Source organism: Accipiter gentilis, chromosome 3 (assembly GCF_929443795.1).
Source record: "Accipiter gentilis chromosome 3, bAccGen1.1, whole genome shotgun sequence".
NCBI classification, from domain to species: domain Eukaryota; kingdom Metazoa; phylum Chordata; class Aves; order Accipitriformes; family Accipitridae; genus Astur; species Astur gentilis.
The window spans coordinates 36,573,870-36,599,472 of record NC_064882.1 but is presented as its reverse complement, the minus strand read 5'-3'; the positions used below and the strand labels follow the sequence as shown (position 1 = coordinate 36,599,472).

At 40.3% G+C, this 25,603-nt stretch overlaps 1 protein-coding gene across 2 annotated transcripts in view; it reads left to right on the top strand.

Annotated features, from left to right (window-relative positions):
* The window catches only part of AFAP1 (actin filament associated protein 1), a 120,500-nt gene that overhangs the window by 81,084 nt on the left and 13,813 nt on the right, over positions 1-25,603 (top strand). For both annotated transcript variants that reach the window (XM_049797921.1, XM_049797920.1), the window contains exons 6-12: positions 595-774; positions 10,147-10,239; positions 11,762-11,846; positions 15,087-15,236; positions 18,553-18,764; positions 20,261-20,406; positions 23,989-24,106. In XM_049797921.1, the coding sequence (XP_049653878.1) occupies positions 595-774; positions 10,147-10,239; positions 11,762-11,846; positions 15,087-15,236; positions 18,553-18,764; positions 20,261-20,406; positions 23,989-24,106 (984 nt within the window). The remainder of the gene's footprint in view (positions 1-594; positions 775-10,146; positions 10,240-11,761; positions 11,847-15,086; positions 15,237-18,552; positions 18,765-20,260; positions 20,407-23,988; positions 24,107-25,603) is intronic.

Genomic DNA, 25,603 nt, shown 5'->3' with positions numbered 1-25,603 from the left:
TAATGCAGTTTTGTGCAGTGATTATTAAACTGCATTAGCTGAAAAAGTGGGACTTTGCCGCCTTTCCGCACTGTGACAATTTTTTTTTACTTACTCAGCTGTTCTTTTTCTTGAGGTAAGGTGTGTGCCAGTGTCTTTGTAACTGCAGGCTGTAGGCACTGATGTATAGATTTGTCTTGATATGTATGCTAGGCTATTGCTGGAGGGCAGGGTAAATATCTGGGCTTTAAAGTCATTCACTGTACAAGTTTATTCTGCTGCTACATGTGAACAGATATCCTAAATCACCCTCTTCCTACCTGGTCAAGGTCAAGGTTGAGTCATAAGGATGAAGAAGCTTAATGCTCTCCATATGTTGTACCTGTCCTGCAATAAAAGATGTCTATTAATGTCAGTCTGGAAGTAATTTTGCTTTACAGGGGGGATGAGAGGGAGAAATGCAAAGTTGGCATTGGCTGAACTCTGTGGTATGTGGTAAAGGGGTGCTTGAAAAATATTAAAAATTTAAAAATAGCGTTTCTGTATAACAACAGCTGTCCCCCAATGTTCAGAAAGGTGATATCTAACTTTTGAACTTCCCTTCCATTTATTTAGTGTTACAAAAGTTCCAAGGACCAGCAGCCCCAGATGGAGCTGCTCCTGAATGACTGCAGTATCACGTACATTCCCAAAGACAGCAAAAAGAAGAAGCACGAGCTGAAAATCTCGCACCAAGGAGCAGATGCCCTGGTTCTGGCAGTGCAGAGCAAAGAGCAGGCGGAACAGTGGCTAAAGGTAAGGGAGGGATTTCTGACCAGGAACTTTTCCACCCACAAAGTGCGTCCATTGCCTGCTCCGTTGCTGTTAAAAACCGAGATACAGGCAGCAACTTTCAGGCAAATGCAGACCACTGAAATCCCATCTAATTTGGTGCTGCAGAAATACAGACGTAATGTTCAGGCCTCGAAGCAACAACTTGAGCAACCAGCAGCTCAGTATTGCACAGCTGCTGCTGCTGCTGCTGCTGCTGCTGCTGCTGCTGCGTGTGGTTTTCACTGCTAATTGTACAATAATCTGGCACCGAGAGGAGAGGTAGCAAATTCCCTTCCATCTTCATCTCTAGCTCATTTTCCAGAAAGCTTTGGTGGTTATGGCACACTGGTAGTGAGCTGAAGGTTCAAATCCCATAAGGTGGAGGGGGCTGGCACTCAGGTTGCTTTTTGGAGGGGTGTATATGCATAGCTGCCATAGGCTACCCTGCAAAAATTGGGATACCAACATCACAATCACCTTTTTAGAAAGAAGGATCTCTGAGGAGATACCCGTTTGAATCGCTCTGAATGGAGGAAAATCCTTCAGCTTCCTGACATCAATTCAAGTTTGCTAATCCTGGTTTAGCAGCGTATCATCCGTTATGGTTTGTTCTGGGAATGCAGACTTCTGAGAAAGGGGATTTTGTCATCTTCCACTCCTTTCTGTTCAGTGTCTGCAAATGCAGAAAATCCCAACACGAGGGCTGGAGTTTCAGATCCTAACCAGATTACTAGTATTTATGTTGGACTTTGCCAGTCTCAAATGTGGACGTCAGTGAAGTAGTGTGGGAAACTATCACTGCAGTTTCAGTAGCTTGTTTTAAGACCTTGAAATCCAGCCTTATAAATGCATGTAAAAGTCTGAATACATAAGACTCATCAGGCATTCTCCATGCTGTGCTCTGATCTAACCTTATATGGTACTTATTTTTCTAAGAATAAATTGTATTTTTCCAAATACAATAGAATTAAACACGTAGGAATTTCCTAATGCAGATAGTTTTTCTGCAGAAGAGAGAGACATAAAATGCAGCTTAAGAGGTATGAGTTCTGCTGTGGACTAATTTACTAAATGGAAAATTAATCTGTAATTTCCTATTTTGCAATATATGAATATACCTTTTGGGGGTTTGTGGCTTGTGTGTGTGTGTTTGGTTTTCACTGCGAGTTTGTATCTTAGCTTAGAAAACACACTTTGTATTGTCTTTTTAATAGAAACTAATCACAACCATGTATTTGTTAGGCTTCTAACACCAGTATCTTGTTTTAATTTTTAAAATCTAGCACCATCTAAGTGTCCCATTAACTCACCTAGAGTTTCAGAAACACTGATTGGATTGGAATGAAAAGAAATTCATAAGTCAAATTCTTTTCCAAGGGAATTCCGCTGCAATTAGATCATAGTAACTGCACCATTATTTCCTGTGTTGTTCTGAACTGGAGTTTAGTAATGCTGAATTCACTGGCATTTATTAGACTTTCTTTCATAAAAATTGTGGGGTTTTTTTAAATTGTACATAAAGCATTCCCTACACAGGCAGACAGAGCAGTGCTAGATTTTTCCATATCCCAGATGCATTCCTGTTACTTTAAAAAAAAAAAAAAAAAAAAAAAAAAGATTTTGTACAGTTGCATGTTAACAAAGTTGTGTGTGCTGAGGGTGAATGGCCGTACAGTATGTTATCTGCAAAGCATTTGGAGACAGTCTGACAGCACTTTACTTAGTTCCTTCAGGCTGCAAACCTCTCTATTAATAAAAACTCTTTCAAGTACATGGCAGCGCTACGGTACGCTCAACTTCCATGTCCTCAGCGCTGCTGCAGCACTCTGCTCTGTGCAGTACAAATTGCCTATCCAATAGCTAACCAAAAATGGTCTGTGCAGCTCTTGCAACAACTCCAATGTTTTCAAGAAGTATAGCTTTTTGAGGAAAAAGAAGCACTGGGTTTTGTTTTTTTAAAAATGTAGCAAAACTTAATGTTTTTTTTTATTATTATTATGGAAATAATTATTTTTTTGCTCATGCAAGCTTTAAATGAGCTTCTGAAAATCATTTGTGGCTTTGTGTAGGAAGTTCCTATACTAAGAAAGAGATCACTGCTTTGTCTTGGGAGAAGCGGTTTCAGCTTTCCCTGCCTGTCACTCAGAGGGCCAGGGTCCTCCCCAAGCCCAGTTACCTATGCGTGATTTCTATAGTTAATAAATTGGACAGATTCAGAGACTGACGATGAGAAAGGTCGCTGCAATGACATTTTTAAATCATAAGATGCCTTCTTTGTCAAAGATATGGTACCAGTACATGCCAGTGGCGCCAGGTTATCACTCAGGAACAATGGGTTCTCATGAATTCATATTAAGTGTCAAATTAAACCTTTACTCTTGAGCCTGAAAAGCTCAAAATGGCTTTGGAGGCCAGATTTTCCCATGAAAGCTGAACCAGATGATTTTTTTAAAGTCAGATGTAATCAGTATAAAATATGTTTACCTAAGCAAATAATTTTAAAATATCTATTGCAAGACAAGTTCGAAATAAATGTGGAATATTTTAGACCTTTTTTGTAAAGATGACACCGAAAAAACCCAGCTGATAAACCTAGTGCAAATTGAAGTCTAGACTGCAAACCACAAAGGGAGTTTCAGTTTTACCAGCTAACAAATGCTTGATGAAAAAAAGATAGCTGATGTCACCAAAGAGCCTGTCAAGATTTCAGAGCAAGGAGTGTAACTAGTATAAATTCAGGCTAGAGCTGAGATCATAGCAGTAATATGGTGGGCAACATAAAGTGGTGGAATTTTCCAGACTTGAGTCCTAAAATGTTCCCACAAAAATGTACATGAAAAAATGTATGCAGTTACACACTCTGACCCAAAAATGAGCTTTTTCCATGTGCGCTTGAGTGTATGTGCATCTGTGTGCACTTTTGTGCATTTGTGGTCAAGTAAGGTCTTAAATCTGCCTGTTTGTCTCAGCACATCCAGCGGACTGGTGAAACTACGCTTATTTGTCAGCATCCCCGGGAAATGCTATGTTAAAAATAAAAGGACTACTAAGAACATGACATTACAAGAAGATGCTTGTTTAGTGGCTTCATTCATACAGATGAATGCGTTCTGTGTGCAGGACCTTCAGACTTGGCCACAGAAAACCACTCTTAATATTAGAAATATGTGGATGCCAAAGATATTAAGTTCTGAAGTAGCTTCTCGTAGAAGACCAGTAGAAGAAGGAAATGGTCATGGTGTCTGGTCCCAAGGCTTTTTCTTTTTCTTAGCATTGCCTCCTGCAAAAATGTATTTCTGATTTATCATGCATGAGAGGTAATCTATCATTTTGGAGTAATGGCCTTGATTTTCATTTTTCTCTAACATGGACACCTTTTGTTAACTTTTCTTCATCTTATGTTGTGCAGCCATTTTGCAGCAATCTCTTCAGTTGAGGGTCTGTAATTGAGCAGTAAATCTTTCAGGCATAAGTAGGCATTTCTGCATCTATCATTTTGACAATGTTCAGTCAGTTCTAAACTTGTAGTAAGAGGGATTTTTTGCCCTGAAGAGAGAAGAAAATCAAGGCTGTGACTGTATCCAGTCATCCAAAGACCCTGCAATACTCCTTGTAGGGCTGTTAATCTGGTTGTCCTACCCGGTTTCCATCTGTGATAACTGCGTGTTGTCTCTTTTAAAATTCTTTGACAACATCGTTTTTTTTCACTGCCCTGAGCTTAGCCAGGCGAGTCAAGTAACTTCTGGGCTCTGGTCTTAATGTTTTACTGAAGAATAAACTACTGCCGGAGCTCTCCTTTGACCAGTTTAAATCAGCACAAAACTGGGCTGTAAATATTGTGTGGCTGGTTTTACTTTCTATGGGAATTTCCAGCTAGAGATCTCAAAACACTTCAAACATTACTTTCTTGGCTTAAGTAATGTTCCCCAAAGAGGTTATTATCTCCATTTTGTAGCTGAGTAGAGTCAAGTGCTGAACGATCATGCCTTAAAACTGACTGTAAAAAGTGTGTTTGGGGATGCATACCCAGTACAAGTGATTTCCATATAGCATTTGTTAGTTTATAAGTAACTTCAGCAATATACTTGTGTCCCAAGGTATTTGGGCTGGGTTCTTTCTCCACTACATATCAGCAGCAGCAGCGAAGGCTTTGCAAACTAAATTAAGCCTCCCAGGACTTCCATCCCTATTGTCTCAAAGAGACGGGTTTAGATGCCTCGGTTCAAATCACAGCAAGGTCGGTATGTTTGCATAAGAGCTATTTAGGGTCTAACCTGCAGATGTGATGGACCGGGCTGCACAGGAGAGCTGTGACCAGCCTGCCGGACTGCTGCCAGTGTGCTTCGACACAGCCAGAGGACCCCAGCTTGGCTATGAACCAGAGCGTGCGTTCGACCAGCACCGCGGAAGACAATCCGTTACTTAAAACAACAGATGCATATGTAAATTTAAAAAACAAACAAATACCGCCATCACCCCACCACCCCCCAATGAATACAGAACCACAAACATCCTATTTGCTTGTTTTCTGAGGGACATGTTTTCATTCGGTTCCTGGCTAAAATCACAAACGCAAGCTGTAGCAGATCTCAGAGCAGAACCCAGGAGGGCTGAGGTGCCCTGCTTTCACCACTAGGTTGCATTCCTCCTCTCTGCTGCTCGCAGCTTTGGATGGAAAATTATTTAAATCATACCTAGCTCAGATTTACAGCCCAAAGCGTGGTCTGCATCTCTGCGCTGCCTGGGCTGGGGATGCAGCTCCCCTTGCACAGAGTACCTCTGCCCTCGCAGCAGCAATGCCTCCAGCCACCCTCCCCAGTGCCTCCTCCCCCGGGCTCTGCCCGATCCAGTGGCTATATATAGCAATAGACTTCATGGTAATAACACAGGAGAAATGATACAGGGGTTGTGTTGGTCGAATATGCCAGAAAAGTATTTCTAAGGGGATATACAGGCAGTAAAGACAGGCTTGCTGGCTGCTAGTCTGGTAGAATGTCATCCCCACTTTGCTCAGACAAACGGCAATAAGGCAGAAAGATGAATCTTTTCAGGCTAGGGGATGCTTGAGAATTATGTTTTCCAGTACAGAAGGTAAAGGTGGTTTCTTTTTGAGACTTAAAGCATAGGCTATGATGTGAATAATTTCTGCTTTTCCTCTAATTTGTCCAGGTAAACTCCTTGGGGCATGTCCTTTCTGCAAAATGCTAAGAGAGTTTTGGTGCTCTCTTAAGGAGGAGGAGATTGACACTAACGTATGTAGTGTGTAAGGGTCCAAAATGAGAATTTAGTCATGCCAAAATGATGCAGAGTCCCAGAAAGCAAGTACTCCTCCAGCACTGAAAAAGGAGTGTTTCAAGAATGAGAAATTCTGAGTTATGCCTGGAGCCAAACCTTTTTCCCTCTGCTGTGTTGTGCATAAGCAGATTTCAGCTTTACCATATTCCTATCTTCAGAGTTAAGCAGCAGAGACAGAGCAGAGACAGCCTGTCCCATTTCTAGCAATTCCTGTGTTTCTGTCCCACATGGGTAGATGGGGACAAGGGGGTGGGTCGGCCGGATGGATTTCTAGCCTGGTTACATGTGGAAGTGAAGCAAATGTGCAGTCAGGCCGTCAGCTTTCTCCCTAATCGCTTCTGAACTCGATCATATGAAAAGTGTGAGTTTCTCCTGTGAGTTTCATGAAACCATGAGACGAAAGGAGATGCTGTAATCGCATCCCTGTGGTGAGCACAGCCTGCAGCCTGAACTCATCCCGAGGTATCCACCAGGAGAGGTCTGCAAGCTCCTCAAACGCAGGACGACTTTCAGTCTTACTCCTTATCAGGTCCCAAAGAGATCGACCACAAGGAACCATCTACAAATTTAGTTCCTTTACTCGGAATTTGTTGGGTTTCTGTGTGGCAGGGTCTGGCTGACAAGCAGCTGGCTTTCTGGTTTTACTGCATAGCCTGTGCTTTTTATCTGAAGCCTGGCTCTTGGAAGGTAGCTGGAGAAATCTAATTTGATTTTTTTCCGACTCTGCATGTAGAAAGAATAGATGTAGGGCAAGTATTTTGCTTCCAGTCCTGGTGTGTCATTTAAAATAAGATACGAGAATTACGGAAATTTGTAGGTGAGTGCAGGTATGAACGTTTTATAGTCAATGTTAGTGCTTGTGTTGTAAGATTTAGAGAGAAACATTCCAGACACACCATGTGGCAGAAATTCCACTGACTTCACCCGTCATTGTCAATGGCTCAGGGCAGAGAATCTTTCCAGCCTTCTACCTGCAAATATTTCCCCTCTATTCCTCATGTCATCGCACTCAATGTGATACACTGGTGTATATCCTGATTCAGCTGGGGATTCAAGACCTTTCTATAACACAAATAAAGAATAATGATATATTTCAGGCTGCACAAGCTTTTTCCATGTCTGCATTTGAAAGAGGCAGTTCTGAAGTCTGCTAATTGTAACATCTTAGTGGTAATTGTATTTAAAATTCTTGTGATGGAATAACAGAAGATTATTTTAAATGTATTTAGTTCTGAGGCTATCCAAAGAAATGAAAAGTCTTCAGTTTTCTCATTACAGTTGCTCATGCATTTTAAATATTTGAATACATAGTCTGTTTATGATCTCAGTTTGATTTTCCTAGCAGATCACCCTGTGTGTGTGTGTATATGTAATGTACAAAGGCATTTGTGGTGAGAAAAAGAGAATGATTTCCCTTTTCTAATGTGTGAGAATACTTAAACTATTAATGGACTGTGCCATTACAAAGTATTCTCAGTACTGGCTTCCAGATTATGGCATTTTATTAAAAATAACACATTTGGGGATTCCTTTTATTTGCTTTCTGGTTTTGGAGCCCTTGAGATACATTTACTCATATTTTCACACATTTCATTGCAATGGATAAAAGTTTGCTGACCTCCTTCCCCCATTCTCACTCACAACTATTTTTTAATGAAAATAGTGATCTTTTGTTTTCATATGACTCCAGGAGATGGAACATAGAAAAAATTGACAAGAACTCTGAGTCTTGTGATTGAAATTATGCAAGTTGGCAACACTGGTGGAATGTTTTATCCTTAAAATTTTGAGTTAAAGCTATAAGCATGAGAAAACCACATTTATAATGGCAGCTGTCTGCAAACATAATTATAGAGAGTGCATCCAGGCAACCATTATACATTAAAGGCATTTCATCCTGGTGAGCTGTAGAAGTATGAGTTTTATGCTGTGCATCGAACACAATTATATTGCACATAGAAGGTGATGAGCAAGTCTTTGCCAGTGAACCCCCTGAACCCAAATGAAGTGTTGGATCCTTGAATATGCATTTTCTTTAGATCTTGCCATGAACTTCCATTTGATAGTGTGTCATTTTTTAAATCAAAATTTAATTACAACCCAATTAAACACTTTAACTTCTCCTTAAATATGTGAGGTATGATAAGAACCGGATTTACTTGAGTGCATGACTTTGCACATACTCTTCAGTTAGTGCTGCCAAATCATTTCCCTCTGTTCTGTCTGTAACTCCCATTACTATCTGCCTTTGCCAAAATTAACTAACTGTGTGGTGTGAGCAGATGCTGAAAACATGAGCCATTGAATCAGGGTCATGCAGGAGACAGAAATGAATGTTCCCAGAAACTGTACGGTCACATTCCTCTAGGAAGAAAACAGCGGTGTATTTACACCATACTGAGGACCGGCAGTTGAAAATAAACTAACACACATTAAAAAAATGGGAATTTAGGGCTACGTTTAACTCTGAGGTGCAAATGCTCTGCAACAGATATATCTAATTTTCTGTTGTAAAGGACACCAAGTGCCATGAAATAATGTGCTTATGTTTCTGGGACAAGACACAGGGAAGTTCAGACAGTCAAGAAAGGATGCTGAAGTGTTTTAAGATACCAGCTCAGAAATAAAAGTGTAGGTTCATTTCCCTGCTCTGCTTAGATTTTTTTATGTGACATTGAGTGAGCGATTTCTTCGTTCTTTTGTTCCTGAGTTCTCCGTCTGTAAAATGGGGCTGGTGCTCTCTATGGCATATAATGCCTGTAATTTATGATGTGCTCGTGAGTTGTACCAATAGGGTCTTTGTAAGCCCATAAACATTTGATTTGTTTAGCTGCACCCTTAAAGGGAACTTCAGTGCTGTGAAAGGACTGTCTGGTGCCATCTTTAGCTTTTTAATACTTTCCACATCAAAGTTGTTCAGTTTGAAACTAAAAAGATGGTGTTTGTTGTTTTGCTTTTCCTCTCCTTGAAAGAAACCTGGATTTTGACAGTTAGCTAATTGCTGTTTTCCCTGGAACTAGGAGTTCTCAGGCCAGATCCTCCTCTCTGCCAGCCAGGCTTGCTGTAAACAGTGTAAAGGGAGGAGCTGGATATGGAAACACGTACATGTACATGTAAAGTGGAAAGCTTGGATGTCTAGCGGTAATGCTTCCAGCAAAGTAGGATGCATTTCTTCCTTAGCTCACTTGGCTCTGCAGTCCTTGCATGGCTGTAATCAGCGGCGTCGAGCTCAGCACCCCCTTGGTGTGAGGCTGGATGGAGAGCTGGGACCTGTTCTCATCGGTACAAGCAATTTCAGATTGCTAATAGGCTGGTGGTAACCTCACAACAGATGAAAAACTTAATAATGCCCATGGGGAATCATCAAATGTCTTCACTCATCATTTATTTTTACATTTGTTATCATTTCAGGTTTTTAAGTTCTTCAAATCCTATCAAAATCTCAGTGAATTCCAGGTTCTGGATTTTTCTTTAACTTTCTAAAAGCATACAATGCCATTCCCATTTCCTACAAACACATTTACAATTACTTTGATCTATACCTTCATGTCAGTGTACAAGTATAATACAAAAATGCCAGGTAATACCACTGTGCAGTATTAACTCTTAAGTCGATCAGCATTTCATTAGTTCTCCAATAGCAAAAAAAGAGCAGCTGGGTAATGTATTATGCAAAACTCTTGTCCTTTGACTTGCGGGACCTTGGATTTAATCCCACTTTTTCATCATTGTAATGAAAATAATTCGGTGGTGTCAGCTCAGTTCATATTGCTAAACTAGCACATGGAAATCAGCAGCGCTGTTGGTTTCTTTACTCAGGGGAGCCTTGGAGCTTAGCTTGTCTAGAAGCTGAAACCTTCCACCTCTAGACATGATGTCTCCTCCAGGTGGTACTTAGGGAGGCAGCGTGGAGAAGTTGGTGTAGTGGCAGGCTGCCTGACACCTGCCAGCCTAGTAAATGTCTATGTGATTCTCCTTCCCTTCTCTCTTCACATTCATATATATTTTCTCTGATTTGTATTTTATTCATAATTAATAAGTTTTGCCTTGTCTCCTAAGGTTATAAAAGATGTGTGCAGCAACTGTACGGGAGCTGTAGACTCCGATGGGCCATTGTCTAGTTCTCCAGTACACAAGACAGAGCTGGAAAAGGTAAAGTTATCGAAGTGAGGAATGCAAAATTCTTTATGGTTGCTTATTAAAGAGGCACCACTAGACACTGGATGTAGATACTTGCTGACTTGTGCTGCTATTTTAGGCTACTAGTCCCTGCATTGTTTTTGCTTGTCGGGGTATGTGCTCACACCCTACAGAGTTAAGACTTCTGCCACGTCTGCTCGTTTGGTCACGAGCAACCAGCAGACTGGCTCGGATCCATTAGCAGCTTCTCTTTAGCCATTTAGAAGGGTGCAGACTAAGCAGGACTGACACGTGCGCTGCGATGCAGAGACGCTTTCTGTCACCTGCAAAGAGCAAGCAGAGATGTGAGTCTCAGGGAAGAACAGCTGAAGGTTATACCAAAGTTTTAAGGCAAGGTCTTTTATTTTGGGGCATTTGGGTTTTGAAGGGCTCCCTGGGCGTGGTGTGGTCACCGTTTTGGCAGGCCCTTTAAAGCATTCGCGCCTCAGTACAGAAGCTTGGTTGTTCACATGTGGTTGTCTCTGCTGCCTTGACTCAGCAGGGTACGAGAGCAAGAATGAGGTAAGAGAGCAGCTGGGCATTGAATGATCAGTACGTTACCGGCACCAATTTAAGCCCCTGCGCCGTTAAGGCATCCGTGTGAGCAGACCCCTTTGCAGGCCCTGCTTAAAAGTCCCGCTGGCAAAAGTTTTGACACCAAATTCCTGATGGCAAGTTCTACAGTAGTGGCTCTGCACGTGGGAAACGAAGAGCAAAGCATGTTCCGTGACAGCTCAGACCTCCTGATTTCACAAGGCAAAAGCTGTTGTGTTTGCACCCTTGCAGACACCTGCACAGTATTAACAAAATAAAATGTCGTAAAACAGTGGTTTTCTAAAACGCATGCCATAGGAAAGTGTAGCAAAACTTCTCATTCATTTCTTTTTGTGATAACCTGTACATCATCTTCATGGCTGCACCACTCATGAGTAATGTGGTTACCAAAAATGTGCTGTCATAAGCTCTATACTGCTTCATCCCATATCTGCTACACAACCATTACAGAATAATCAGTGCTAAAAATGTATTTCAAAAGCCTCTTTTTTGCACATATTGAAAGTATTGAAGCAACTTATAGGAATGCACTGTTTTCTGATAAGTTGTAATTGTAAATGCACATATGAACCATTATTTACAGAAATAATTTAAAAATTATTCTTATCTGATCCCCGTAATTGTTCATTGCTTAGCAGATTTAATGAACAGCAACATTTAGAGTCTAGAAATTCATTGAAAATATATTGCATAATAAGGGGTATTGAATTATTATTTCACTGTTTTGACTACGCTTTCAAATACAGACCTATTTTGTGGTTTCTGTACTTTTCTAAAACCTCTAAAACTGGATTTTTTACTGTCTTCTACTTGTCTTCCAAGTGGATGAGAGCTTGAAATGTGTTTTATTCCATAGTAAGCATACTTTTAAATTGACTCATGACGGTTCATTTGGCGAAGGTGCCAACAATGTGTGTCAACTAATCTCTTTGCCCTGCAGAAGTTGTCATTTGAGAGGCCAAGCTCGGATGGGGAGGGTGCTGTGGAAAATGGCATCACGACCGTGTGCAATGGGAAAGAACAAGGTACGACTCAGATCCAGAGATGCTTGTGTAAATAATATGTGCACATAGGGAGTGATAGGTAGTGAAATACCTGGCCTTTGTCTTTTAAAAATAGGTAGTAAAGTTTTTGAATATTTTTATTAGGATTCAATTTAAGTTGAAAGCTGAATTATGTCAAGAGTAAATCCTTAAAATTTTGCAGTAACAGAAGGCAGTTGATGTTATTGTGCAGGTAAAATCAATATAATTAGCATAAAGAAACAGAATATAGAAATTTTGACTTGGCCTTTTGTGTGTTCAAAAGTACAGCTTTTCAGAGCTTGGGCGATCACTGTAGGCAACTAAGAGTTGCTTTTAGTAACCGTAACTGTATAGTGGCAACATAAATACTGGGTGTATAGCTTCTAAGCGAAAAAAGCTATCATTGAATGCTAGAAGGAAAGAATCGTGTATTTTATATATATATGTGCTTATACATGCATATGTATGTATACACATATATACAGTTTATATATATGTGTGTATGAACAGATATATATATATATAAACTCTTATGTATGATTATTTATATTAACATACTAAAATGTATGTAATCATGTAATATCAGTGGGTTTGTAAGTATGTATGTATATTATTTTACGTATGCTACTTTGGAGCCATGCATGTTTTGTAGTCCATATAATCTAACAAAGGCAAATCCCAAACCCAGAAGGAATTTTGTTTGATCGTTTGATCGTTTAGATAAGACATTTTTCTGCAGCTGTCAAGATGAAGGGTAATGTGAGCTGCAGTGAGCACAATGTCAATACTGGCCTTGGTGCCAGCGCTGTCTCGCCTTTTGACTCATTTCCTTTATCTTCTCCCTGGGTTGTTTTCCAACATTTCCTGACTGTACAGATCTCTAACATACCCAACAGTATGGAACAAAGTCAGGTTTTGTGGTTTCTAAAAGTTGTGGTTCATGGTTAGATTTCACTCTATGAAATCTTCTATTAAGCTTTCAAAAAGCACGGTACTGTTTTAGTCTCAGAAACCTGCTGAAAAATCTGTGACCCAAGAGCTGTGCTGTCCATGATGTCCAAAAGTGCCTGATGGCTCAGGTGCCCCACGGGAGGCATGCTGATGGAGCACGCCCTGCTGGAAAACCAGCCCAGCTTAAATGTCTCAAGGAGACTAACTAAAAATACCAGTTGCTTTTGAAAATTGTGACCTCCAATATGTAGTAATAAAAATAATAGGCATTAATGACTGCAAGGAGATTAAAATACCCCGTGAATCATTTTAAAGGGTTCTGGATGAAGTTACACTATTTTTTAAGAAATGGATAGGAAACGCTTAAGGGAGCACCTGGGCAGGGAGACTCCGGAGAGCGGTCATCTCCAGCCGTCACCCACTGGCCAGCCTCTACTCTGCTCTTAACCAGCTGCTCATTTTGCTGTGGGGAAAGAAATGAGAAGAAAAAGCTTTTGTGAAAAAAAGTCAGTGGCGGTCAGGCCATCGGTGTATTCTTTGGACTCGAAAAGATTAAGTCATGAAGGCCTTATTTCTGCTGCCTCTCAGTTCTGCAGGAGAATAAAACAGCAGTGTGAAGGGAAGATAGGACAGAAAAACAAAAGGAACCCACTGAAATGGGCTTATTCCACTGTCTGTTCATGCTCATGAGAATGATTCCTTTGGACTTCTGTCTGAGAGAGATGAGTTTTCCTCGGTCTCTGGCTTTCTTCAATGCTTTTCAGGTCCTCCCTCGGGCAGGGGCCGATATGAGCAGACGGGGCGGGTGGCCTTCCTCCCTCGAACACGGGAGCTCGTTGCGTGTTTAGAGAGCACCACATAAGTTGTGAACACCCTTCCCTTAGGAAGAGAGTATTAGACATTTGCTTGCACATGCATGTCGCTGTATTGGAGTTTGCAGGTGAACAGCTACCCGCACCTGAGAAGCTGCTCTTCCCCCTCAGCACCGCATGCAGCAGGTGACAGATTTCTACACTCTTGGCTACAGATACAATTTCTAAATAATGTTCCGTGATTCCCAGCAATTAAGCTAAATATGATAAATTATCCCACTGTGAGTCCCTAACTGCTTCTTTTTTTTCTGTGCATTTGTCTTCCCGGTTCATCAATTCATATAGTCATTGCTCGTATGAACATTTTCTCCTTTTTTTCCTCAGTTTACACAAGTCCATAACCACTAAATGCTCCCTGTCGGAAAGGGAATTGATATGGCGGGGATAAAGTTACAGCAGTTCAATCAGTAACTGTCCTAAATGTATTTTTCATCAAAATCATGTATCGGGGCACGTTGATAGATATTTTTCCTGCCCTGTCAGTTAGCAGAGAGACTTCTGCTCTATTGATGGAATTCAAATTAGGCCACTGAATGCAATTTCTGAAAGTTTATTTCAGTTGTTCTGTTTTGCAAATTAAAGGTCTTTTTTTCTGATCCTGTTTAATCTTAGAAAGTTTTTTTTTTAATTTGTTAGGATTTTAGTCAGGTAGGCACTTTAAAAAATTACATCCATAGTCCTTGTCATATTACATTCAGCAGCTCAACATGTCTCAGTCCACAGAGCCGCAATATTACTAGTATCATATTAAGTTAATGGAGGCATCGACTGGATGTTAGCAAAATACCTCTTTTCAGCAGAGCTTTTTTTTTCCATTCCCTCATGATCACAAAAAGTACCAACTCCTAACCACTGAATGCTTATACTGCTCCCACTAATTTCATTGTTAGTAGTTAATTTATAAGCCTTGTCTTTCTAAAAGGTCCATTGTGATAAGATACCTTAACCAAATTGTACGTGGCATGTGTATTTTGCTAGGCAAGCATATTCTGTTTTTGTTGTGTACTTAATTGTTGAAGTATTTTGAGGTAAATGTTTAGCAACAGCGAAGGATCATCTGACTGGATTTTTATTCTTGTGTTTATGAGCTAAATTTATACACAGGTACCTAGTCATACTGATAAATTAGATGATGACTGCTGTGGAAAGAGACTTTCAGCTTGATTAGATTAAATTAAATTAGAAGCTTGATTTTTGTTTTTCTTATCCTTCTGAATGCCATAATTTTTATAGCACAGAGGTTATTTGTAGGTATCTGCATTAGAGAGGGTGTATAATGTTTATCTCATTGCCGTCTGCAACTTTTGTACAAATGTTGCATAGGATTGTTTGTCTGAACTACTATTTTTATTCAGGTTCTCTCTATTCATTGGTTAATTCAAACACACTAAAATACACACTTTTGCTGTCTTAATAGTGAAGAGGAAAAAAAGTTCAAAATCGGAAGCCAAGGGCACCGTGACTAAAGTAACAGGGAAAAAAATAACGAAGATCATTGGTTTAGGAAAGAAAAAGCCATCAACGGATGAACAGACCTCATCAGCTGAAGAAGATGTTCCAACGTGTGGTAAGATTTTTCTCCTTGAGCCTTATGTACACATTGCAACTAAAACTTTATAAAGTTCTAGCCTAGAAATTCCTCTAAAATTGCTTTAACTGCTGGAATTCTTCCCCCAACATCAGAAGGATGCACTCAGACTGAAAGAGGAGTAATCAGGAGCTCATCATTTGGAAAGAGACTAAAAGAACTTGACTTTTTAAATGAAATGGTAGCACAGGCTCAGAAGGAATATCATTGCTCTTTGCAAAGGTGAGGGGGAAGGGAAGTGTGGACAAAAAGCAGAAAGAAACAAGAGCTGCTTTCAAACAATTTAATATAAAAGGAGCATAGGCTGAACTATGGAAATAAATTTAGGCTAGGAATTAGAAGAAGGTTCTTGGGAAGGGATCAAGTCTTTTATGATGGATCATGGTGAGGTTTTGTGGGATAGTAATCAAGACAGCAGTAGACTGGCCTCAGCCAAAGTGATTTGAGTTTAATTGTGGGTTCCTAAAGTGGTACATTGGGCAAAACTTGAATGAAGTAACAAATTTCTAGTAAGCTATTTTTTCCTAGAGTTGATCACTCCATATGACAACTGTAGTGCTTGGCAGCACAAAGGAAATATAGAAAAAGGCATGCAGAAAATGCTTAACTTTTGTATCTTAGCTGTTACTGTTTGCTCACAACTTTGGACTTTGTGCAATGCACTTAGCTGATGTCCTCACAGCTCTGGTATTTTCAAACAATGCAATGTATTTACATTCTCCTGTTTGCCTTTTGGTGCTCCAGTATTAAGTAACACTTCCATACGTGAATAAGGTTGAATCCACCCTTCTCCCAATCCCTTCCAAAAAAAAAAAAAAAGAAATTCCATAGAAAGAAAGCTGTGAAGCCGTTGCGCCGGATTCTGAATTTGGATTTGGCCTTTCCCCTTAAATTGACTAGGAATGCTTTGGGAAACCCAGGAATCTGTGATTAGGCAGCAGTTGGCAGAACTCGTCGGTGCGTGAAGCGCGGCAGATGCTTGCCCAGTGTGAAAGAAGCAGAGCCATGGACCACCAGCGAGAACTTCATAGATCACAGGTGGCTCTCCAGCCACACTTTGGGAATCATTCGCATAAGCAATCTTTGATTAAATAAGTGTGTGTATATATCTCTATATATCAGCTAAGTACAGATGTGATTTATCAACCAAAAGAGCAGCTGGAAAAAAGCTCTGTCTAGCCAGATGCAATGTCCGAAGCATCTGGCTTCCATAAAAGCTCAAACTTCCGGGGTCTCATACTCCATTGGTTATTCTGTATTATGTGAGACGTTAACCACAGCTGTACAATCTAATTCCTAGTATTTCTGTCATTATTTCGGATGTGGACATAAATATAGTCATTACTATTGCTGCATTTGGCTCTACTCGACACCACTTGCAGATTTTATAGGAAAATATGTAAGTGTCTAGGCTTTGGTCATTTCAGGAAGTCTTTGCAGAAGTTTCTCACCACCAGAAATTTGGCTCGGTTCAGTGCCCTCTGGGAGGCTGCTCCATAGTTGAAGGCTTTTACACTTGAGAAGGCTCTGCCTCCCGTGAACAAGGGGAAAGCCCAGTGGGGCTGCAGGGGACACCCAGCTAGAGTGGAAACTAAAACCCACCTGCACTTGGAGTCACGGCAAAGCTCTTCCCTACAGCATCACTGGTTTTTGACCACCTGGGCTAAGCTGAAGTGCTAATGCCCCAACTGGGAAAACAGCCAAGACATTTTGGTCGTGTCAACTGTTAGAGGTTTAAGTAGGGATATGTGGGAGGAACTTAGTTCAACCGAAGGAGGCTGGTTTGGAAGAGCTTTTCGGAGAGGTGCATTGGGAGCAGAGGGGAAAAACAAGTACTGTCTGAAAAAAAGGACTCTCACTCCAAAACAAGCCAGCTGGCTTGCATGTGAAGGGATTTTCCATTTCTAGGGATTATAGTATAAGGCACAGCTATACGGGGTTTTGTTACAGGGGGAGGGAGAAGAGCTGGAGAGTGTGATCATCACGAGGAGCCAAAATCAGAGGATTGTGCACATCCTCCTTTTTTTATGACACCTTCCAAGATGTGTGCAATTCTGATGTGCTATATCCTGTTGGATCAAGCTTTGACATTGGAACCATAATTTTGGAAGGGAAATCCAGAAAAATTAATGATAAGTCATAGTTTTAATGAAAACCAAAGAGATAGCTATCCAACAGGATTAAATGAAAATCAGACCTGAGATAGAAGACAATTTTTTTACATAAATTCTGGCCTGTACAAGATACCATTTGTTTCCCTCCTCATAGCCTGTTTGGAAGCAGCAACATGCTGAATTCATGTACTGTTCGTAATGTAAAAGCAAAAGATACTTTTTTTTTTTCCATTCCCAAATTAAATAAGGCAGAAAAAATTGGGCATTGGCTTGATTTTAAGGTTTGAGTTTGGCATAATTGTGCAATGAGACAGAGAAGGAAAAATACAAAATACTGCCCATTTAATGATATTATATGCCTAGACACTGTATCTGATATAGAGCATGATAAGAAAAGTGGGGGTTTTTTTAAAAGGCAATTTGTTAATGAAATTTTGATTTGTTGTAAGAGTACTGTATTATCCCTGGAAAAAAAAATACCCTTGTTTAAACTTTTGTCTTAAAGTTTAGCTAAATTTCATATACATTTACTTCTTGAATTTTAAACCAATATTAATTTTATTTTTATTGGCATCAGTAGCAATCTTTTAAATTCTGCTTTAAAAGTGTTGCAAACCAAACGTGCATTCTTCTTTCTAAATGAAATCGGAACATATAACATCAATCCTTAGTAGGTCTTTAAAGCACTGATTTTGGATGTTATAGAAGGTAGCTCATCGCCTAATTATATAATGCGAGCTGTGATTTTCCCAGAAAATTTCGGTCAGCCACATTTATCAAAGACATTATGCATGGAGAAGGTGGGTCTTTTGTGTGAGCACATCAGCTGCGTACATACCTTTTTATTACTGTCCCTCTCCCGTTCTTACTAAAGTCTTGGGGATCTGTGTGCTTCTGCTTATCCAGCTGCTGCAGTGACTAACACAGAACAGCCATTTGCACATGAGCAGGATCACATCTTTATATGCTTTTTTCTAGGTTATTGGCACAGTGAAAGTTTTCATTAAAAGAAGTGGGGCAGGGTCATTTACTTGTCTTCCTAAAATCCATCTGGACTTTCTATTGTAAGAGGAATAAGTTGTTTAAGTGCTAGCATTACATTGAAAAGTAAGTTTCTTTTTCTTTTTTTTCTTTTCAGAAAAAGTCAGGAGTAAGATATCTCATGTTTCATTTTATTGCAGGATATCTCAACGTGCTCTCAAATAACCGTTGGCGTGAGCGCTGGTGCAGAGTGAAAGATAATAAACTCATTTTCCACAAGGACAGGACAGATCTGAAGACACATATTGTTTCTATCCCTCTCCGTGGCTGCGAAGTCATCCTGGGACTGGATTCGAAGCATCCCCTGACCTTCCGCCTGCTCCGAAACGGGCAGGAGGTCGCTGTGCTTGAGGTGCGGTGGTTGCTAATGGTTATGACTTGTAGGAACACCCACAAGCTAAATTAGAGAAGCACTTTCATACAACCTGGCCATTCAAAAAAAAAATATCTTTGGAATAATATTATTGCAGAGCTGGATAATAAATACTTGAAGGAGAAAAGAAATATTAAGTGTTGCAGGCAAAGAGAGAACTGAGATTTAATGCAGTTCAGAAATCTTCTCAGTAAGATGCTTTTCTGTCCATTGACCTTCCCTTGACCTGCTACTAAAATATCCCTGCTCCTTCTCTAGGCACACTTTTACATCAGGGAGATAATTACTTTGGGTAAATAACTTAGTAATAATTAAAGAATGGATCGCTGTTGATGGGAACTCTGGAGCTCTTAACTCTCATTTGTCTGCTACTTATGTGAGCTCCTTTTGCTCGGTCTGCGTCAATATTAAGGTAATTCTGCAGTAAGAAAATACCACGTGCCAGCAACCTGGTGAGCCTCTTGACACACCACACATGTACACGCTGGCACACTGCTCACGCTACGAAGGTCGGACCTTCATCAGTGCTAGGTGGGTCAGAATTTTTTGAGAGGCTTTATTCGTTGTATTTTGGAAGCTGAAATGAGAAGACACTTAAAGCCAAGTATGATGAAGGTATAGGAGGAGGCAACCTTTTGCTTTCAGTGGCAGGATGGACACTTTGACCACTTTGGGTTTCCGACTGCAGGTCACGTTAGTCTCCTGTCCTTGCAACCAGGCCTGGTATATGTGAGCAGTTCAGAGAAGTTGAAAAATTAGAAAGCAGCTCAAGGAACTGTGAAAGGCAATGAAATACTTAAAAAGAACAAGAAATTTAGAAACTGCACAGTTTCCTTCCCCACCCCTTTTTTTCCATTATTTATTTTGCTACTGTTTAACTTTGCAATTGGTGACTTGAAGCAAAATATGAAAAAAATATAATTATTTTAATAGTATTCATGTTTGTACTTGTGCCATGAGGAAAATTAATGCCATCATCTGCACAAATGTAGAGGAAGTTTTCAAAATACAACATTAAAATTTCTTCTACTATTTTATTTCCCTCCCCCCCCCCCGCCTCATTTCTATTTAGCACTAACATTTTCTTCTCAGGAGTCATGCTAACTAAAATCCCCCGGCCTAGCATAGGGAAATAATTCTGTTATAGCTTTCAATTTTCTGAAGTCTAAAATAAGCATGACTTGAATCTAAATCCACTAGCCTTAAATGATTATTTTTTCTTCTTTTTTGGAGATTGCCCACTTTGTATTACATCATAACTGATGAGCACCTAGCTTACTTACAATGCACTCCTTCTAGTAAAGCGGATTTAATAAGAAATCCTGGGGTTTTTAGGAGTTCAGCAGAGAGAAACCAGAGCCTCTCATACAATGTGGTAGCAATTTGTCAGTCAAGAAGAATGCACCATTTTGCAGTAATGCTCAGCTCAGTGGCAGAGTAAAGACCTGACCTGTGTTCTTGCCCTCTCCTCGCAGGCATCCTCCTCCGAAGACATGGGCAGATGGATAGGAATTTTGCTGGCGGAAACGGGGTCTTCAACAGACCCCGGAGCTCTGCACTATGACTACATTGACGTGGAAATGACGGCAAGTGTCATCCAGGCTGCAAAACAGACCTTCTGGTAAGAGGCGTTCAGCTACCCGGTGTTTCCAGTACTCTGAGAATTTATATCCATATGTTAACTCTGGTGCCAAGACAGCTTATCAAAATCCACCTCCCCCTTTGCCAGATATTGAACTCCTGAAGGGCTTCAGCATAGCAGCATGTTAGATGTGTTTATGATTATCATGTTGGCATCCTGCTAAGTTCTGTAAAAGATGCAGACACTATCCAACTTTACTCAAATCTTTACTCATTTTTTCAGCAAGTCTCCATATCAAATGCTATATTTTAATCTTTTATTTTGCCTGAAGACTTAGAACTATCCCTGGAAAAGGACAAATATGCTGAGATATGCAGCTCTCTAGTTCACGTTTATCTATTGGCTGTATTTGCTGTCCATCTCGCCAATATGTACAGCATATATTGGCTGATAATGCTGTACACTAAGAATGTATAGCAAGTTTAAGTCATGGATAGTCACATCCTCAGTGTTTCCTTCTCAAGTTCCTTATGATTAATTAAAAACTTCACCAAGCCCACACCAGTCCAAGTAATTTCTGGGTTTTAATTTAGGAGGTGGAAATTGGGAAGGTGTCTAGGGCGCCACACAGAAACTCTGTTTAAATTGCAAATCACTACAGTGAATTCCCGATTACTGATCCTGTGCTAAGAAAAGTAATGCATACTTAGCATATATAGTGATTTACATGTTCAAATCAGTTTAGGCATTAAAACAGTCTTCGGTGGGAAAAGACTAATTTTTCTTGAGCAGATGAGGTGGTTTAGAAACGGGAGCGAAGGAACAGTTGGGACAGTTGGGTCTGCCCTGCTGCAGACGTTCCCCTGGTTTCCTGTGGTCAGAAAGTGGGTGGCCTGAGAAGACAGCTGGCAAAGGCGTCATACCTCATCTTGCTGCAAAATGAGACTCCCTACACAAATTTGGAATTTGTGTGACTTAATACATTAGAGAATCACACCCCATCTGCCCATCATAACTTTAAACAGACTGAAAATGCAAAAAAAAAAAAAAAAAAAAAAAAGCAAAAGCTTCAGAGTTTTCCAAAAGAAGATTCTCCTGCCATTAGCGAGGTGTTAAGAGAGCTTTATCAAGGGAAAATGTGCAGCTTCATTGAGGATCTGGTTTGAATGACTTCTGATAGAAATCAAAGTGAGTCAGTGTTACCACAAGCCCAGTTTTGTGAAAACCTGATAATTTTGATAGAATCAAAATACACTTAGCTTACAGACTTATGTTAATATTTGTTTTGAAGTTAATAGGGCTCAGAAATTCATCCTGTGTTGACATGTATTTTTGCTTCAGTCAGCATCTAGCAATAACCACATTTAAGAAAGAAATAGAATGAAAACCTTTTCCCTCTGAATACTGCATGGCTTTCCTTTTCTGAACAAATGTGATATTAATTGGAGCCAAGTGAAAAAACATATGCAACTAGACCACATGTTAGAAAGGAATGTCAAACAACTTGCAAAATAGCAGAATTCCCCTATTAAGAATTAGTTAAAATTCATTGGGTGTCTCTGAAAGACTGTAAGAGCTTGTTGATAAGCAACTCGAGTAGAAGTCTGCTGATTTTCAGCTACTCCTAGAAAATGAGGAGAGAAATTACAGTCATACTTACGTGTTAATAAAGTACTATTGTTGCCCTTTCTAGAATGAATATCAGTGTTCCAAATTAACTGCAGTTATCATTAAAGCTTTGATTATCGCACAGTCCCTTCAGGATTATTGGTTATTTGTTTCCTGAGGCTGATGCTTGCAGAACGATCGGCTCTTCATTAATAGTCCAATCGATTTTCTTCATCCAACTCATTAGGCATCTAGGAAAGGCTGAAGAAAAAATGCGTCCAAGCAGGTTTTCTCCATTTCCTTCCTCATCTAGCAGTTTCAGAATACAGTTAACTTACATGGATGCATCTGTAAACAGGATTTATAAGGCTTAGTGAAATAATGCTTATGAAGTGTTTGCAGACACTTAGATAAATCTTAGCTTCCTTTGGTGGTGGAAATAGTTACTACAGGTGCATCAGTTGTCACTGATGAATATCCTAGTTTTCAGACATGGTTGTTATGCATCACTCTCATTGGGGCTACTTAAATAGAAAGAAATACAAGAACGACTCCAAATGCAGTCCTTCAGACTAACCAGAAACACTTGAGTAATGCTCTTCATTAAGAGGAACAGTAAACAAATGCAGTCCTTTAATAATGGCTAATAAAGTATGAGATACGATAAAGTTAAAAACATTTTTATCATGGGATTTATCTTGGGCTTTTTGTTCTTTGTTTGTTTGAAGTAAGAAAAGCTTCTGTCTAATGATTATTCCACCCCCGCGCTGCCCTGAAAGGCTCACACCGAACTGGGCAGGTTCATCTCTCCTGTGAGCCCGTGTCTCCCGCGGCTCAGGTGAGCCACAGTTGGATGAGGTCTGTCTCCCTCTGAACGAGAAATTCAATGGACTCCATGTTATTCCAAAGCCAAAAGAAAGCAACTGTTGAAACCACAGCATTCTTGAGCTCCGGCCAGGGCTACAGAAGACCCTCTCTGCTTTAGTAGGGCTTTATCATATTTTATGAATGTCAGCACTGAGTCTGAATAGTTCCATTGTTTGGGATGGAAAGCTTTGTTTTCCTATTCATGTACACCTGAAGCTATAGGAATTATTTGGGATCTCACTCTATACCTCATTCAATTTCAGCGGTTGCTACGAAGGAAAACTTGCACTTGGGCATGATTCTGCCACTTTCTGCATTGTTAGATCTTTGCAAGCCTGTTGTAGTCTATGATATCTTGCACGTGTTCTGCAGAACTCCAGAAAAACAAGTTACAATGTTGATTTTGGGGAGCGGGGGGGGAGAAATAATATATATACATACATATATACATACACACACCCCTTTTGAAGTTTCCAGAGGACTCGGATCCATCATGTGACACAGAGCAAGAATGAGCATGTAGAGTATTTGCATCCGCAATTACCCAGACAGAGTTAGGAAGCGTAGTGCCATTGTGCACACTCTACCCAGCCAAAAGTTCTGATATGGAAAAGAAAAATTCCCAGATTTCGAGGAAGTAATTATTCATCAAATTTTGATAGATAAGTTAACTTAGATTTCAGCAAAGTTCCACTTTTTTTTTTCTTTCCAGTTTTTGCTGGATTTGATTCTTGTTTCTCCCAATTCCTAAGTTTGCATACCCCCTGAGCATGCATGCACCCAGAAACACCTGCTTCTTCCCAATGCAGACAACAAGGGAACTTTTATGGGACACTGGCAAGCTGGTTTATAACATAGATCAGCAGGTTCCCATGTAAACATGCCACTGAGCAGTTACAGCTGTTGCCCTCCTGGGTTTCACAGGGGCCTATCCCCAGTGTGAGAATGGAATACAGGAACATATGTTGTAATATTGGCTGCTAGCAGCAACATGTGAGTAGCAAAAGAAGAAAAACTGTCCTGCAGAAAGTGAGAAGCTATATGCTTCCAGGCTACATAATCAGATACAAGGAACATACCACTGAATCATCATTTAGACTTAGGTTCAAGCGCTGGTTTTTATTATTTTTATTTTGCTTTATTCAGTTTCATGAACAGGCGAGTTATATCTACAAATCCGTATCGGGGAAGCACTGCCAATGGCTACGCCTGTCCGAGTGGAATGGCACTTCATTACGATGATGTTCCCTGCATAAATGGATCGGTAAGAATTGAATTTGCACAGAACAAATGGTTTGCATGTGTTGAATGCGTGGACATCTGAAAATTATATTACCTAAAAAGTCCCACTGGGCAGTTTCAAAATGAACTCTCTTTTTTTGATTGGGGGTTGCAAACTTCTCTCACACCTTCAGAGTATTAGGGGTGTGGGACATACTGTTTACATTAACCTGCCTGTGAGCCAATGTGCATTTAGAAAGCAGTTGCCTGTTGACGATTTGTTGCCAAGTCCTTGAATATAATACTCACTTGAGGGGGTATTTTTTAGATCACACCAGGCCTGGCAAAACTGAGGACTCGGTTACACCACTTTGTGGTGTCTGTTGAAAAAAAACCACCCCAAAACCCAAACACTTCTCAGTCCACGGGGCTGCATTCCTCATGACAGCAGGTACTGCTCATCCCAAAGGAGAACCACAGTGGTCACTTCCATCTTCATAAATTGCAGAGCTGATCGTAGGCAGATGTGTAATAGGTTTTAACACATAGTGGATGTTAACCCATAGCAATATGTGGTCCTCCAGAAGATTTACAGGGGAGCTACAGCCCTTGTCAGCTCTTAATTTGGGCTGCTTCATAAGGGCGCCCACTAAGGCCAAACGCAAGAGAAATTCAGAGTTTTGAAGTGTGAAGTAGACTGCAAATTCAGTCCTCCATCATGTCTTAGTAATGTCAGAAAGATGGCAGAAAGCCCCTCCTGGGAGCACCAGGCGACCACATATGTGGTGAGTAGTCTGTATGTGTAGTTCTTGGATGTGCTCGTGCCTTTGTATGAGTAGTGTACTGCCACAGCCAGGATGGATTAAGGAAGGATATTTGGCAATGAGGCTGGTTTCTCTTAAGATTAATTGAATGAATCACTGGAGTATTGTTGTTGAGCTTTCCATTTTTCTGAAAAAAAAAAAAAAAAAAAAAAGAAGAAGAAAAAAAGGAATGGCCTGTAGCTGTTTTAGCTGGTTAGCTCAGAATAATAGTTCTCCAACAAATAAAATGTAATGCTAGCATACCAGCAGCTGGTATTCACTGGGAAGACATATAGCCTGAAGAAAGAAAAAAAAAAAAGAAAAAACCCTCTTGGCTTCTGCTAACTGTTAGGCCATATTGCTTTTAACAACTCATGTACCAGATGTAATCCCAGAGATTCATCTGTGTAGCCTGTGAATATCCATTCCCCTGTTAACACAGCCTGTTTGTGCCCCCGCAGTGCTAGAGCTAACAACTGAAGGTGCAGTCTATGAAACAGCAAGGGTGACAGGATAGTACCAGTTTCCTCATGCTATGGAAAATGCACAGGACTGAGGCTATAAGCCATACAATGCAGTGCTTCTTTTCCACACTCTGTCCACCCTGCCTTTCTAAACAGTTTGTCTCAAGTGTAAGCAATAAGAACATGCTTGCTCAACACCGAGGGCTTGCTACAGTCAAAAGAATTACTAATGTTTTAATTTCACTTAGGAGGTTCTGCATGGTGTATTGTTTA